A 17851-nucleotide genomic window follows, 5' to 3' on the forward strand; every position below is an offset into this window, starting at 1 on the left:
TATTGTATTATGTATTGTATGGTTATTCTTAACCATTAGTTAATATGTTGGTTTTAAACCTCACAATGGGTTGGAGAATTTTAATCATATGTACTGTGTTTTTATTAGTCTGTAACCCCGCTTCAATCCAATTGGGAGAGACGGGGAAACACAAATAACATTTTTATTATTATTGTTATTATTTATTAAATAAATGAATGAAAAAAACATTTCCCGGCTGGTGAAAGGGGAGGAGCGCAGGGGTCTAACTTAGTCTTCCAAGAAAGGGAATTGCACAGACAGGGAGCAGACCTTTCAGATGACTAAAAGACATGGGGGTCCTTCCTAGGCTATGGAATTCCCTCCCATGGGAAGTTCAGTGGGGACCAAAAGGCACCAGATTTCCATCTGATCTTGTAAGCTACACATGGGCAGCCCTGGCTAGTACTTGGATGGGAGACTACCAACCAATAACAGGTGCTGTAGTCTCTGTTTTAGGGAAAGGAACTAGCAAAGCCACCTCTGAATATCCCTTGCTTAAGAGAGCCCTATGAAATTCATGGGGTTGCCAAGAGTTGACAGGGGCTTGAAGGCACATACACAAACAGACATGGGAGGCTCAACTGACTTCCACTTTGTTATTGTTCTGTCAGCGGGCAAATACTTTTTTTATTTACGCAGCCCTACATGGCTTGTGCCCAGGTTACTTAAAGGATTACCTCCTCCCATATAATTCACTCCATACACTCAGGTCTGTCATGAATTGAGTGTCAACCATTTTCTTTCCACTGAGTGAATTTGAGAGTCAGACTACATGTACTGATAATCATAGAATCATAGAGTTGGAAGAGACCGTAAGGACCATCCAGTCCAACCCCATTCTGCCATACAGGAAGTCCCAATCAAAGCATCCCTGACAGATGTCCATCCAGCCTCTGCTTAAAGACCTCTAAGGAAGGAGAGTCCACTACACTCCGAGGGAGTTTGTTCCACAGTCAAACAGCCCTTACTGTCAGGAAGTTCCTCCTAATGTTGAGGTGGAATCGCTTTTCCTGGAGCTTGCATCCATTGCTCCATGTCCTAGTCTCTGGCAGAAAACAAGCTTGCTCCCTCCTTAATATGACATCCCTTCAAATACTTAAACTGGGCTATCATATCACCTCTTAACCTTCTCTTCTCCTGGCTAAACATCCCCAGCTCCCTAAGCCATTCCTTATAGGGCATGATTTTCAGACCTGCCATCATTCTGGACAGACCTGTCATCATTCTCTTCTGGACACGCTCCAGTTTCTCAACATCCTTTTTGAATTGTTTTGCCCAGAACTGCACACAGTATTCCAGGTGGTGCCTGACCAAAGCAGAATAGAGTGGCACTATTACTTCCCTTGATCTAGACACTATACTTCTATTGATGCAGCCTTAGAATCACATTGGCCTTTTTAGCTGCTGCATCATACTGTTGACTCATGTTCAATGTGTGGTGTACTAGGACTCCTAGACCCCTTTCACACTTAGTCTCCTTAAGCCAGGTGTCCCCCATCCTATATCTATGCATTTTGTTTTTTCTGCCTAAGTGCAATATCTTACATTTCTCCCTGTTGAAGTTCATTTTGTTAGTTTTGGCTCAGCTTTCTAGTCTATTCAGGTCGTTTTGAGTTTTGATCCTCTCCTCTGGAGTATTAGCTACTCCCCTTAATTTGGTGTCATCTGCAAATTTGTTAAGCATGCCCCCTATTCTTTCATCCATGTCACAGGATACAAATCATAGGATACAAATTTGTTGGATTGTACCAGTTTTGTATATAAAACTGTCTTCCTGATTTATTAGTTTTCTGAGGACAAATTTTATTTGGAGTGAAGAAAACAATTTCAATGTGAAGTTCCCCCTTCTAAGGTCACCAGGATGAAAACTGGAAAGAGCTCCTGTGCCTTCAATAATTGTGTAGAAGAGGGAATTTAACCAGGTGTGGCTTGTTACCTGGTTGGGTGACAAGCAACACCTGCTGCAATTCTCTTTTCTACACAGCTGTTGAAGGTGCAGTGGCCATTTCTAAGTATCATCAATCTAGTGCAGGCATGGATACTGCACTACATGTTCATTGACTGTAGTTCCTCCCCTGGGCTTATTATGCAAAAAGTTACTTTCCCAAGCTCTTTCTAGATGATGTGTTTGAATGAGGCAAACACATAGGATTATGAGTTCAGGACTATTCCAGGTCCTGAGGTTTCCAGGCCAAAACACAAAGCCCAGGGATAGCCTTTGGCAATGTTATTGAGTGTTATGCCCTGGTTGCACATTGATTAAATGCCAATACCGCAGCCACAAGGCTGTGAGTTCAATTCCAGGGCTCCGAGTTTGACTCAGCCTTACATCCTTTCGTCGCTAAAATGAGTACCCAGCTTGTTGGAGGCAATTGGTTTACAGGTTGTAAATGGCTTAGAGCAGTGGTTCTCAATCTTTGAACCTCCAGACATTTTGGGCTTCAGGTTTCAAGAAATACAGCCAGTATGGCCAATGCTCAGGAATTCTGGGAATTGAAGTCCAAAGCATCCAGAGGACCAAAGATGAAGAATCACTGGCTTAGAGGAGGGACGTAGCCAAGGGGTCCGGACCCCCCTTCTGTTAGATACAGTGTGTGCTGCTGCACCGCCATGCCCAAGCCTCATTATAATGGTGGCCCTTCTTCTGGACCCCCCTTCCCAAAATCCTGGCTACGTCCCTGCTTAGAGAGTGGTGAGTTCACTATGAAGAAGTATAGAAATGTAAATGCTAAATGCTATTATGCATTAAGTACCAACTACAATTGCTCACGTTTGTCATTCGAGAACACACACACACACTCAGACACAAACACACACACAGAGAGCCTGGAGTCTTTGCAAGCTGCAGCAACAAAGCAATTAAACCTTGCAAATTGCAACAAAGTACTGCTCTACTAGGTGAGCTGGAGACTTGTTTTATTGTAATATGTTTGTTAGAGAATTTTTCTTTGTGAGCCGCCTTGGGTCCCTTTCTGGGAGAAAGGCGGCATAGAAATCAATCAATCAAATAAACATATAAATAATTGCCCAGGCTTTTCCTCATGCTGATCTCCCCAAAACTGAGGAGTTTGTACCCTCAGCATCTGCCTGGAGATCTGGCAACCCTACAAACACAGAAGTCTAGGGGCAGGTCTACGTTTATCAAAATATTCTGCACTGCTTCTTGAGTATTCTGGCCCTGAATTCACTCCAAATTCACTCCCTAACTGCTCTCTTTTGCTGCAGATTTTCTGCTTTTATGTTGAACAATGGATCTTCCCACATCGTGCCATTGCTGAGATCAAAACAAGGTGCCTAGCCATACTATCAATGTTGGGCACTCCATTCTGACCTCAGATTGAGTTATTCCCCCAGCAAGAATGCCAGGCAGTTCACAAGGCAGTTGCTGGCATTACTGCAAAGGCAGCTGAAAACCTGCAGCAAACGTTGAGTTATTTAAATGTGGGTTAGGGATCTGACCATTGGCATCGGTCAGAATCAAATATGGGTGTCATGAAGACAGTCCAGACCCGAATCAGAGTTTTGGCCCTGCATCATGCAAATAGGACACAGTGACCCGGGGTGGGTGGGATTGAGGGTAAATGACCCATGTAGACAAAGCCTAGGTTATTTTGTAAAAGGGACCAAACACTCTGGAAACGAAGAGGTATTAGATGGCAGCTGAGATGAGGATACATTCACTTATGTATATTTTAAAGTGCTGGGTTCCTTTTAATTGTGAATGCACACATTTTGAGACAAGAATTTAAGGCTGGTCCTGCCAAACTGTGGTTGGTTGGTTGGTTGGTTTTTCACAAGCAGCATCAGCATTGCTCTCAGCATGGCAACAGTCCGTTGGGCTTCTTCATGTGATGTGGATAGAAAATTTCTGACAGCAAGCTGAAGTAGTCTGGAAACATCAGGGATTGGCTTCCCGATTCCAAATCCTTGTAGAACAGGGAGACATATAATTTGACTGAAAGGTTAAAGAACCCCAGACAGACAATGGTCGCCAAGAACAGCCATACGACTTTGGACAGGAGGAGGAGAATGCCATTCTGCACGGCCAGGGAGTCTTGGACCAGCTTAGCTTGCACCATTTCATGCAGCAAAGAAGGGAATTCCATGTTCTCCTTTGATTCGGACCTCAGCAACGATGCCTCTTCCAGTTGCTCTCTGAGGCAGAAGATCTCATTTTCCTGAACTTCACGGATTTGTTCCAGCTCCTCCAAAGTGCGTCTCAGCTCAATAGTGTGACTCTGTTCCTCAACATACTGCTGTTCGGCTCTTTCGATTTTTGCCTCCAGTTGCTTGAAGTACGCTACGATGTGTACCATCACCTGCTTCATCCGGACGATATCCTGGTCTTGCACAGCCTTATAATCTTGAAACAAAACAATGTGGCTGGACACTGTTTGTACCTCAGTCCTGAGCATCTTGTTGGTTCCTTTCAAGGTGTTGTTTTGGGACTCCAGTTGTGTGATCGTCTCTTCCAGCTGCCTTAATATCCCCTGGAGTTCTTCTTCTTCCTTTTGAAAATCTTCCGCCATGGCCTGGAAACAGTCAATTTTGGCTTCCAGGCTTTTGTTGTGCTCTTTCATCAACTTATTCTGCGCAATAATCTCCTGCTTTTCATTATCAAGGTTGGCGGCCAAGTCCCTCAGGTCCCAAATCTCGTTTCTCAAACTTTCGTTGGCATCAGTCAGACGACACACTGTGGATTCATCCATGACATTGGGTCCAACGGTGTTGATTTCTGTGATGAATTATGTGCCTCTGGGTTCTGTGCAGATGAAAAATCAAAGTGAAAAATAATAACCAAGCAGTGTGAGAACCAAAGTAGCATAATGGTTTGGGAGTGGGACTAGGACTGTGGGAGACCAGGGTTCAAATCCTCGCTCACCATGGAAATGTGTGTTGTGGCCTTGTGCAAATCACACTCTCTCAGCCTTAGAATAAGGCAAAGGTAAACCTCCACTGAAGCAATCCTGCCAAGAAAACCCAATGAAAGGATCACTATAAATTGGGGGTTGCTTGAAGGTACATAACAACAATAAATAATTATTGTTGTGTGGGGAGCTTGTTTTCACAGATCTTTTCTATTTCTTTTTTTCTTTTCCTTTTTTGCTTCCAAATCGGATTATAGATTATAGAATTGGAAGAGACCACAAAGGTCATCCAATCCAAACTCCTGCCATGCAAGAAGACACAACCAAAACATTCCCAACAGACGGCCATCCAACCTCTTTTTAAAAATCTCCAAAGAAGGAGACTCCAGAACACTCTGGAGCAGCATATGCCACTGTTAAACAATGTTTTAGTGTCAGCAAGTTCTTTCTAGTGTTGAGGTAGAATCTCTTTTCCTGTAGTTTGACTCCATCTCTGAAGCAGCAGAAAACAAGATTGCTCCATCCTCAATACGACATCCCTTCAAATATTTAAACATGACTATCATGTCATCGCTTAACTTTAAACAGAAATAGGATGGCCATCTGTTGGGAATGCTTGAATTGTGTGTTTCTGCATGGCAGAATGGTAATGAACTGGATGGCCCTTTACTAAATATGTTAAGTCAACCCTAAGGCAAACCTATCACAGGGATTTCTAGGGTTGAGAATTGTACATAGGGTTGCCTTCCTCTGAGGCTGAGAAAGTGTGACTTGCCTGAGGTCACCCAGTGAGTTTCCATGGCTGAGCAGGGAATCAAACCCTGATCTCTGGAGTCGTAGCCCAATACTTAAACCACTGGCTCTCTTTTGTTTCTTGTTATTTCAAAGGCACCCTGGTATTGAGGTTCCCTTCCTAACAAAATCTAACTGGTGCTGCCGTTACTGTCTTTCCAGTCCAGAGGTCAAGATCATGGCTCACAGCTTCTGATCCAAGCCAGAGGGGAGCAGCACCCTTTGGGAGTGAGGCAACCCTGTCCCTCAGTCCACAAGCCACTGGGGCTCAAGACATACTTGTTTGCCTTGTTTGCCCTGGGATTTTAGGATGGCTTCATCACCTTAGCATAACAGATCTCCATTTTTTTCCTAGTGAGCACACAACCTGTTGAGGTGAAGGGTGATGTTGCTAGTTTTAAAATAATGAAATAAATAAATGGCGGTGAAAGGTAAGATGTGCAACCTTCATGTGGCTTTTGACCCACTTGGCTACCAGCAGAGATCCAACTGTGCCTCCTTTTGGCACTATGGCCCCAGGGTCACATGGCAGAGCAACATATACAAAGAAAAATGTTTAAAAGATATTGACCAATATCTCTATGGACACACATGCTGTCACCCTAGCACAGCGTTTGCCTGAGTTTCTTACTAGAAAGACAGAGTGATGTGGCACTTTGCAATAAATAAGTGGGGTCTGGGTTGCAGTTTGGGCACTCGGTCTGTAAAAGGTTCACCATCACTGGACTAGGACATGGAGCAATGGATTCAAGCTACAGGAAAAGGTGTTGCACTTAAACATTAGGAAAAACTTCCTGATGGTAAGAGCTGTTTGGCAGTGGATGACGTTGCCTTTGAGTGTGGTGGCGCGTCCTTCCTTGGAGGTCTTTAAACAGAGGCTGGCTGGCCATCTCTCGAGGGTGTTTTGATTATGTCTTCCTGCATGGCAAAATCAGGTTGGATTAGATGGCCTGGGAGTCTCTTCCAACCCTGTGCCTGCTACTTTTTGCTGGGGATGTTAGGAACTGTACCCAGGAAATTCCACAGGCAAAGCATATGATCTGCCCTGAGCTATGTGCTCTCTCTTCCCCCATGATCCCTGTTAAATATTTAGCAAAGACTGGTCCCACACATCACCATATTGTTCTTTGGGAGCAAGGAGGTGAGCCTAAGTTTAGGTTTAACTTCTCAGAATCACCGCCAAATTTTTGATTATGGAAGAAATGTACCAGATACTAAAGATGATTCTAGCAAGGGGTTGCCACGGTTACTACCCGGAGTGACTGTACCTTTGTTTTCCATATGAAAGAAATGCTTTGCCACTGGCCAAGCCAAGAAGATCATGATGAGGATGCCACCCAAGTGGAAAAAGGGAGCTGTGACCTATTGAGAAGACAAAAAAGCCACTGTTTCATTTCCTTTTGAACTTACTATAAGAGCTTTCAATAGTGGAGCAGACTGCCTCGGATGGTGGTGTCTTTAAGCACAGATTGGACGGACATCTTTTAAGAGTGCTGTAATAATAATAATAATAATAATAATAATAATAATAATTTTTATCCCTCCCTCTACGCAATGCAATTGGGGGTGGCTTACAACATTAAAATATGCAGTCCATATCCCCCAATCCCATCCCCCTTAAAATACAATTAAACAATTTACAATATAAAACATAACTTAAAATAATAAACAACAAGCAACAGTGACTGCAGCAAAAAAATCAGTGTCCAGGTTTTCTTTTTGGTGGTTGGGTATCTATTCAGGAAAGGCCTGCTGGAAGAGATCTGTCTTAACAACTTTTTAAAAGCTGTTTAAGGTGGTTATTATTATTATTATTATTATTATTATTATTATTATCCTTTATTTATAAAGCGCTGTAAATTTACACAGCACTGTATATGATGGCTCTCATCCTCCAGGCCATTCCATAATCTGGGAGCAGTTGCCAAAAAGGTCCTCTGGGCGGTTGCAGACAATCTGGTTTTTATAGGTTGCAACAAAATCCTCCCAAAGGACCTGAGTACGCAGGGTGGATTGTATGGAAGGAGGCAGTCCCAAAGATAAATTGGACCCAAGCCATTTATGGCTTTAAAGGTGATAACCAACACCTTGTACTGGGCCTGGAAACTACTGCGCAGCCAGTGAAGTGATCTTAAGATCGGTGTTATATGGTCTCGTCTAGTTGTCCCTGAGACCAATCTGGCTTACATGTTCTGTACTAATTGAAGTTTCCGGACCAAGCATGAGGGTAGAGTGCATTACAGAAATCAAGGTGGGAGGTTGCCAGCACATGCACTATAGTTTTGAGGTCCCTAACTTCCAGGAAAGGGTACAGCTGGTGTATCAGCCAAAGCTGATAACAGGCACTCCTGACCATCGCATTAACCTGATTCGTCATCTGGAGTGACTGATCCAGGAGCACCCAGGAGCATATTATATATTCCTGAATGGTAAGGAATTGGATTAGATGGCCCGGCCATAAATTATCCTGGCCCTCTTGTTGCTAAATTATTGAGCTAAATTAAATTTCCCATTGGATACAATAAGTTGGTGGCCCTCTTGGGACCCCTTGCAATTTAGGCAACAATTCAATCAAACAACTTTTGCTCTTTGAATTCAGTTTGCAGCAATCGAAGTAAGCTGAGGACAAAGGAGGGAAGTGGGAGATGGAGTGACAAACTGGGACAGTTCTGAAAAAGCTGAAAAAGTGGAATGGCAGGGCATTAATCTGGATGGTCCCTGCCAAATTGGGACAGTTGGAGGGTATGCATTCCTCCCATAGCTGCAAAATCAGTGGAGGGTGGAAATTTGGAAGCATGGCGAATTTTTATTCACTTCGGTTTCAGTGTTGACATTTCCCATGTGAAAGCAGCTTCTGTGGGTCCCATCCATCCCCACCAAAATAAGATTTCCTTGGTGAGACACATCTACCTTTTCTTACCTGAAATGACAGGGATAATGTGGCCCATTGGTTTGTCCACAGAAATGTTATTATGATAAAAGCCAAAATGCAGAGACCAAGGATGAACAGTGTCCCCATCTGTAAGATCAAATGTTAGAAATCATTTACCAAACTCCTTCTTTGTGGTTGCAGCAAAGAAGAGCTAAGCCCATTGGACAACCCTAAGCAGAACCTCCAAGTTTTACAACAGGGGTGGTCCACCAAAACTCTTGAAAGCTGTACCATACTACCACCAAACCTCCAACAAAAAATTTTGGGGAACAAATTGCTCAAAGGTGTTGGAGTATTGCATCAATGCTTCTGTTTATGGAATTAGGAGAAATGGAAGGTTGACTTTCTAGCTGCATTGATTATCTGTATGGTCAGTTTGATCAATGTGACTGTGAAGAGGTCACTTCCTATCTTCTCCCACTCTACAAAAGGTTAAGAAGTTTTATGAGTCTTTGTTTTAAGGCTTTTCCCTCCACACTCTAATTAAGATGGATGCAGCTTCAAGGCTATGCTTTTGAAGATGTGTTTCTTCTTACCTGCACACATGAGGGTCAACTCTAGGGACCCTCGTACTAAGTTTAATTTTCTTTTACTGATTACTTACCTTCCTAGATGCTAGATCAATATTTTGTAACAATAAAGTAAGTCTTATTTTTACCTTACAAATATATCCTGGTTATTTACCAGAAGCTCAGATAGACAGATGGCCCTCCACATTTGCAGCTTTGACTTTGCAGATTTGATTATTTGCAGTTTTGATTAATATGTTCTCTCTGGGAATCTCTAAGTCCTCCAGTGCAATTCTGCTGGAAGCTGACCAAAGAATTGTGCTGGAGAATAGCAATAGCAAATACATTTCTATACCACTTATCAGTGCACTTAAGCACTCCCTAGGTGGTTTACAATGTGTAAACTAATTGCCCCCAACAATATGGGTACTCATTTTAGTGGCCTCCTCAGAAGGATGCAAGCCTGAGTTGAGCTTGAACCCTTTTGCTGGTATTGAACTCGCATCCTTATGGTTTGTGAGTGAGTGTCTGCAGTACAGGCATTTAGCCACTGCGCCACTAGATGTTCCTAGAGAGGACACTTCTCTAGGCATTTATAGGTGTTCTCTCAGGTATAAACAAGGATCTAAGGATGAAACCAAGCAAAACAATGCCAAAGAAATTACAAAATTTCAGCAGGCGAAACTGTTTGTGTTCACACTAAAGGCTGAAATAGCAGAAGGGAGCCACTGGTTTCATGACAGATTACACTCTTCGCTTTCAGCAGGGGATGGTTCCTTTTTTAAAAGAGTCAAAGTACAGTACTTCCATTGACCCGTGGATAAGTCGACTTAGGGTTTTTGAGTTAATTTTTCGACTAAATGTTCTAGACTTATAGATGAGTACATACAGTATATCCTCCAACAAAAGTGACCTTCCATGCCACGTAAGAGGTGTGAGGAGTCTATTCCCCAACATTTCACAAAAGAAAACTGGGACATGCATGGCTGAACAAGGTAGAACACACAAGGTAGGAGACCAGTTTACAAGGAAGGGCAAAATTCTGCCCCTTCTTGTCTGCTACCCCACTTTTGTACTTTGAACTTATTTTGCAGCAACTGACCTAAGCAAGGAGAGAACATGAGAGGAGGAGAAACTGAGACATTTTAAAAGAAGCTGAAAACATACAGTTAATTGGGATGAAACTGGGACAGTTGGAGGGTGTGAATGGTGTGTTTTTTAACTGTCTCTATGACAATATTAACCTATTTGCGTAGCCAGTGCTGTGAGTAATAGGCAGTGAGTGGAGCAGGAAGCTCACTATATACTCATGTATATGTCCAGAAATTTTAGTCAACAATTGACCCAAAAACCTGAGTCGACTTATCCATGTATCAATGTAAGCACTGTACTTTAACTCTTATTTAAAAAGGAACTGTTCCCTGGTGAAAGGCAAGAGTGTAATCTGCCCTGGAATCACTAACCTCCCTCTACTCTCTCATCCATTCACTCTTTAGTGTGAGCACATAGAGTTATGCCTGCTGGGATTTTTTAAGTTCTTTGACATTATTTTCCTTTGCTTTAGATCATTTGTTACATGCCCCCAAGTTTTACCCTCGACCTATCCACGGGTCATGTCAAGATCCATAATTTTGGCCTCAAAACCTGTCCTTGACTTATACATGAGGTCAATTTATAGTCGAGTATACCTGGCAAATGGGGTGCCCATGAAAGATAGTGGGGAATATATAGCTTTTCGCTCTGAGAAGCTGGGTAACAGGAGGAACTAAACATCATATGCTCATTCTCTCTTCCTGGTCTATTCCTGCCTAGTTAAGGTTGCCTACAGAACTGCTGGTCCTGCTGTTCAAGGGAGCACAGCAACGTTACATTTTTGGACTAAAACTCCCAGAAGCCAGTGACCATTCTGGCTACAGGATTCTGGGATCTGCAGTCCATAATGTAACTCTTCCCACGTTCTGCCAAATGAAAGGCCTGGGTGATAAAAGAGAGAGAGAGAGAGAGAAATAACTTGGCACCAAAAGAGACAGTAATGTGGGTGCCAATGACACTTGGACACATCTGTCAGAAAAGAGTGTCATTAACTGTTAAGAGCAGCACCTTAGAGACTAAGGAGATTAATCACTGCTCCACCAGGGCTCCTTAAGACTTGGAAAAGTTGGCCTCGAAGGAAATAGACAAGTGAAAAGACTTATCTTTAAACACCAAAGTCAAAATCATCAGGTCACACTATTTCAACTTTCTATGTATCGTTGAGGAAGCTGGATAGTGAAGAAATCTGTCAGGAAGAAAATCCATTTATCTGAAAAGTGATGCTGGAAGACAATTTAGTGGATATCACAAACTGCTAACAAGACAAACAAATTAGTCCAAGGGCAAATCAAGACTAACCTCTTGCTCCTGTTATTGTTAACTGTTCTCAAGTTGACCTCGACTCATGGAGACCCTTTGGATGAGACATCCCCAAGACCCCCTATTCTCCACTGCTCTGTTTATTGGCCTGCTAAGTGACACTAGATGGCCTGCTAAGTGACTCTAACCATCTAGCATGTGGTCTTCTTCTCTTTCTACTGTCTTCTACCTTTCCTAGCATTATTGTCTTTTTTAATGAGTCATGCCTTCTCATGATATGGCCAAAGTACAACAGCCTCAGTTTTATCATCTTGGCTTCCAGGGAGAGTTCAGGCTTGATTTGTTCAAGGACCTGTTTGTTTGCTTGTTTGTTTGTTTGGGCTGCCCACAGTATTCTCAGCACTCTTCTCCAGCACCACATCTCAAATGAGTTGGGTTTTTTTTAATCCACTTTCTTCATTGTCCAGTTTTCACATTCATACTCTCTGGAATACAATAGCATATACAATTCTGACTTTAGTGCTCAGTTGTATGTCTTTACTCTTTAGGATCTTTTCTATTTCTTTCATGGCTTCCTTCGCTAGAAATTATCAAACTGGGTCTATTGTCATTTGGATCCGTCGTGAGACAATGTGATGCACATGTATCCTTGGTAAAGTGGACAGCAGCAGACAAGCAAGGAGACCAAACTACAGGTGGAATGGAACAACCAAGGAAGCCACAGCTCTGAGTCTGTAAGACTAAGGGCAGTTGGTGACTGAGGGTACCCTGGAGGTTTCTCATTCATAGAATCACCATACACAACTATTAAAGGTAGAGGATCAAGCCCCAGTTTTCATTCCAGCAACCCTAGTTCGAGAGCTCATCACTCTGGGTCAACTGGATCTTAAAACAACATATCTGTGACTACAATTGATTCAAGTAGTAGTCATGATAAGCAATAGGATCAAGGCCCATATTGCTTCTTCTGCAAGAAAATTGTGGCTTTGTTTTTGGAACTGAGACAAAGTGAATTCTTTTGAGACAATAAAATCTTAATTATATGTTTTCAAGGACAATCCAGTTGGTTAACTGATTTTACCTTGTGAATCCAGTGCAGATACAGCTCTTGAGTGCATGACAGCAGACACACTGCTATGACCTATGAAAAGCATTAGCAGATGCTTAGTTATAATATATCCCAGGGACCTGCAGCCAAAGGTCGTTACAACATTTTGTGACACCATGGCAGTTCAGCCACTGATTGAAGAAGGGAGTTACAGTATATATTTGTTAGTAATTAATTTCAAGTTTAAGTTTGCTAGCACAGATGGAATTTAAAGGGAACATAACATTTTTAAAAAACACAGAAGAAGAGGGAGAGTTCTGAAAATCTGAAGCCACGATGGGAGATGAGGCTGGGAATTTTAAGGTGGAAATTGTATAGCTAAATGAAGATGGACTACAACTCCAAGCAGTGATCATGCTGGGTATAGGGTTCCACCCTCACACATCTTGTTATATCTTGGCTAGAAAGGTAGGGCTACAAATTTGCTTAAGTGCTCAAATAAGTAAATTGGCTGGTGACTGAACCAGGGACCTTTTATATAGGGAGTATGTGTGCTGTCCCTAGGGTTACCAGTTCCATTTTTATAAGGGATATGCCTTGCGGAATTCCAGGGATTTTGGATTTTGGTATAACATTCCAGGGAATATCTTCGAGGCTTGTTGGCAACACTGGGAAAGTTGTCCCCTATTCAAAGGTTGGAAAGCTTTTCTTTTTATACAGACTCAACAAGATGCCAAAAAACCCCTACATTTTGATGTGGGCCTTTCACAAAGGCAGATATGTCTCCATCTTGTAATTTACAGATGTGAAAAATGTGCTAATTTTACAGAGAAACACATGGTTAAGTTAACTGAAATCAGTACAGTTGGCCCTTCACATTTGTGGCTTTGACTTTTGCAGGTTTGATTATTCACAGATTTGATTAATATGTTCGCTCTAAGAATATCTATGTCCTCCAGCACAACTCTATGGCAAACCTTCATCAGACATTGCACTGCAGGACCCAGAGATTCCTAGCGATAACACTTGTCTAGGCATTTGTAGGTCCTCCAACCCAACTCTATAGTCATCTTCTGGCAGATGTTGACCATAGAGTTGTGCCAGAGGACCTACAGAGTTCTAGAAAGGCGTTATCTCAGGGTATTTATTTGCATTTTTTCCACTTTCATGGCGGTCCTGCATCCCTAACTGCAGTGGATTTAGAGGGCCGCCTATACCTTCATTTCATATTGAGGCATAACACAAACTTGTTCATAGTTGCTTCCTGTTTGTCAACCCAGTGTGTCATGAATTTTGAGTGTCTAACTGCTATTTTGAAAACCTGGCTATACTATATAGCCTGAGCAATGGCCTGTCCCACCATATATAGTGTATATTACTAGAATAATAGAGTATCAGCCCCAAAGATTAACAAAAATTTGGCAGCTATTTTAGTTTCTGGCAGGTTTCTCGGTAAATGGACTTACCATTAAGAAAGAAAGGTAGACGATAAAGATCACACATAGTACTAGGAGAAAAGTGGACCAGTGAAACCAAAAGCCTATGTTGTCAAAGCTGTACCTAGAAATTTAACACAAAGCAATCACATATAGCACGAGAACTAACTGGTAAAATAAGAAATAACAGGCAATGGTTTCTCTTCTTCCTTCCCTAGATAACATTTCTGTCCCCCCCCCCATGAAATTTTCCTGCTCTCCCCAAATTTCTAGCATTGTGGAGGCACACTGAAAATTACTCATGCCTAGAACTCTCACATTTGCTCAGTTTGCATTCCTTTTGTAGAACCACAGAGCTAGAAGGGACCACAAGGACCACCTAGGCCAAACTAGCATCACTAATGTTTAAAGACATCCACAGATGGAGATTCCACTCCCCCCGCCTGGCCAATGCAACCTATTTCATTATCAAACAGCTCTTAGGGTAAAAGTTCTTTCTAATACAGGCGTCCCTCCATTTTCGTGGGGGATCCATTCAGGATACACACACACCACGAAAAATGGAAATCATATTGGTTTGAATAGCGGCATGCCGCAGGTGCACACCCCATTTTAAGTCCCTCTGTTCGTCCCTCGCAAGTAAGCGAGGTATGCAGATTCAAAGTCCGTGCAAACAGAGGGACAACTGTATTTATTTGGAACCTCATTTCTTGTAATTTGAATCGACTAGTTAGTGCCCCAGTCTCTGGAGCAACAGAAAACAAGCTTGTTCCATCTCCTACATGACATCCCTCCCGTTATTTAAAGATGACTATCACATCACCCTCTCAGAGCCTTATGGCCTTATGGCATTATAATGTGATTGTTGTTTATGTTGTTGTGTGCCTTCACATTGTTTCAGACTTATGGTGACCTTAGGGCTACCTATCATGGGTTTTCTGGGGATAATGATATGTGACTTGCCCAAGGTCACCCAGTGGGTTTCCACGACTGAGCAGGGAATCGACCCCTGCTCTCCAGAGTCCAACACTCAAACCACTACACCATGCTGGCTCTCTTTAGCATGATAGCAATGCGATAGTCCTGCTATTGTTTCAGACTTATCACATGAAGCCATTCTTCCACTGTTCTCCTGTCAGATATCATTTTGAAAGCATTTATTTTTATTAATACAGATAAATCTGTTAATGACCTCCTTTCAAACTATTTTTTTCACTACAATTCTCATGCAAAAAAATTATTGTGCTTTTATGGCAATTTTGGATGGTCAGTGGCCATGTTTCAGGTTCTTTTCCAGTCCTTTTCTGGAGTCTTTCTCTAACTTTCTCACACACACAGTTACACATGCCTGGGAATGTAAAAGGAAAGGAGTCTTACAGATTTTTTAAAAAAACATTTCTGGTGTTAACAGTTGGTGTCATCCAAATACTGGTGACACCAAACCTCAAAACTAGAGATGACCTCTTCCAGCAGTTTCATGTAGATGTTAAGTAACATGGGGACAACACAGAACCCTGAGGGACCCCACAAGCCAGTGGCCAGGGCACTGAATAGGACTCCCCCAGCATCATCTTCTGGGTTTGCCCCTACAAGAATGTCTGGAATCACAGCATAACATTACCACCAAGTCTTATCTCAGAGAGGTGGCCCAGGAGGATACCATGGCCAATGGTATCAAAAGCCCCTGAGAAGTCCAGCAGAACCAACAGGGAAACACTCCCCCTGTCCAATTCCAAGATAGGTTTGGTCACCTTGGTGGATGCTAGGTCATCCACCAAGGCAGCCAAAGTTGTCTCCATCTCATAACCAGGCCTGAAGAAAGATTGAAATAGATCTAGATAATCCATTTCATCTAGAAACCCCTGGAGCCAAGAGGCCACCACAAGCTCCAGAACCTTGCCCAAGAACGGAATATTAGAGACTAGCCAATAATTATTCAGAAAGATGGGACCCAGAGAGGCCTTTTTTAGTACTGCAGCCTCCTTTAGGCAGGATAGAAATGCCCCTTGCTGCTGTGAGGCACTCAGCACTCCCCTTACCCATTTGGCCAGTCCCCCTCTAGCTGCTTTCATGAACCAGGAAGGATCCAGTATGCGTGTAGTGGCCCTCACTTCTCCAAGGATCCTGTCTGCATCCTCAGGCTGTACAAACTGAAACTTATCCAATAATACAGAACAGGCAGATGCCAAGATTATCTCTACTGGACCTGTCTCAACTACAGCATCCAAGTCAGAGCAGATCCGGGCAGTTTTGTCCACAAAGCCTCTTGCAAATTTGTCACAGTGGGCTGTTGAATGGTCTTTGTTTTCTTCATATTGGCCACAGTGACACTGTGCAGGTACAATGGTAGCAGAGAAATATTATTTCTTTACTGCCACCTTCACTATGGCATAGATCTTCCAATGAGCTCTAGCCTGTGTTTGATCAGACTTGCTCCAACTCTTCCACCATCATTACTCTAAGCTTTGTCCCATTCGCTTTATCACCACTTGGCTCAACCTTTTGAGAAGGGACACTTTATGTCCACTGCCTTGGCCATTTCTCTATTCCATTGATTAGCTGGGGCTTTGACGGGATCACCTGCCAAGGCAACAGAAAACTCTCTAAGATTCTTCAGGAATCCATCTGGATCCATAAGACTCCTGGGGTTGACCATCTTAGTAGTCCCCACAACCCCTGATGAAGCTCAGAGTCCCAATGAATCTAAACCCTATCATGTAGTGATCAGAAAGTTCCTCCACATCCAGGGCCTATTTCCAATCCAAGATGAAACGATGGGATTATTAGGGGATCAGGGAAATGGGGCAAGGAATTTTTAATCTAGCCCACTTGCCTCTAGCCAGAAAGTAGATGCAGAGTAGAGTGAATCCTGGCAACACAATATCTGGCAGAGAAGGAACAAGTTAACTACATAAATGCAAAGCCCCTCACCCCCAGAGCCTTGACAAGTTGGAACAACAGATCAATTAAGCCTTGTAAATTATAGGAAGCTGCTGGTCTACTTGCTGAGCTGTAGATTTGGACCTGGCCCTCTCCTCTTACATGGAGATGTGCCCACCAAAACTGGAGAATTTGCACCTTGCTTGGAGATGACCCACAAAAACTGGAGACTCAGGATCTGGCAACACTATTGCCAATGGATTTTTCAGCCACTTTGGCCTATATGGGTGCTGTTTGAACATATACAATGATCTTATCGGTGGGAAAAGCAACAAGACCATTCTTTATAAGTGCCTCTTCCAGATGTCACATAATGAGGTCACCTACCTGTCAAAGCTGGGATAGTCATTTCTGATTTGACCCCACAGGTATGTAAAGATGAACCAGAAGGAGAAAGTGATGACCAGCACTGTAAAAAATATACCCTCTCTCTACAAGCAAGAATCAGAGAGAAAGACATTGAAGTTAATCTTCTCTATGGAACACTGCACATCCTGTGAATTTTGTGAAGCAGGCTTCACCCCTAGTGATGCCACTTCCCTACTTGCTAAACTTTCATGACACTCTTCCTTTGTGTGCGATGGTAGGGTTGGCTCTCGCATTAACTCAAGCAAAGCCCCCTTTTCAGAATACCCTGCAACCTCGCCAAAGGGATCAAAAGGTAGAATGTGTAACTCAATGATTTTCAAACTTGGGCTTTCCGGGTGTTTTGGATTTTGATTCCCAGAATCCCAGACCATTGGCCAAGATGGTTGAGGCTTCGGGGAGCTGAAGTGAAAAACATCTAGAGGACTAGAGTTTGGGAAGCACTGGTGTAGCTTATCCATGTACTCAAGTTCCTCCGGTAATGTAATTCGGGGGTGCTGAGGATGAGGACCACATTAGGTGACACCCAAAGAAGGAGTGACACCTGGTCAGGCCCTCCTGGCTTGCCACAGCAGGAGACCTTCACT

At 42.9% G+C, this 17851-nt stretch overlaps 1 protein-coding gene across 4 annotated transcripts in view; it reads right to left on the reverse strand.

Moving 5' to 3' along the window:
• The window catches only part of LOC121925743 (glycerophosphodiester phosphodiesterase domain-containing protein 5-like), a 64351-nt gene that overhangs the window by 38655 nt on the left and 7845 nt on the right, over window positions 1-17851 (reverse strand). For all 4 annotated transcript variants that reach the window (XM_042458267.1, XM_042458266.1, XM_042458268.1 and 1 more), the window contains 5 exons: window positions 17226-17329; window positions 13989-14082; window positions 12556-12615; window positions 8602-8700; window positions 6950-7043 (listed from right to left, as the gene is read on the reverse strand). In XM_042458267.1, coding sequence (XP_042314201.1) covers window positions 6950-7043; window positions 8602-8700; window positions 12556-12615; window positions 13989-14082; window positions 17226-17329 — 451 coding nt within the window. The remainder of the gene's footprint in view (window positions 1-6949; window positions 7044-8601; window positions 8701-12555; window positions 12616-13988; window positions 14083-17225; window positions 17330-17851) is intronic.

The sequence above is a fragment of the Sceloporus undulatus genome, chromosome 3 (assembly GCF_019175285.1).
Source record: "Sceloporus undulatus isolate JIND9_A2432 ecotype Alabama chromosome 3, SceUnd_v1.1, whole genome shotgun sequence".
Lineage (NCBI taxonomy): Eukaryota > Metazoa > Chordata > Lepidosauria > Squamata > Phrynosomatidae > Sceloporus > Sceloporus undulatus.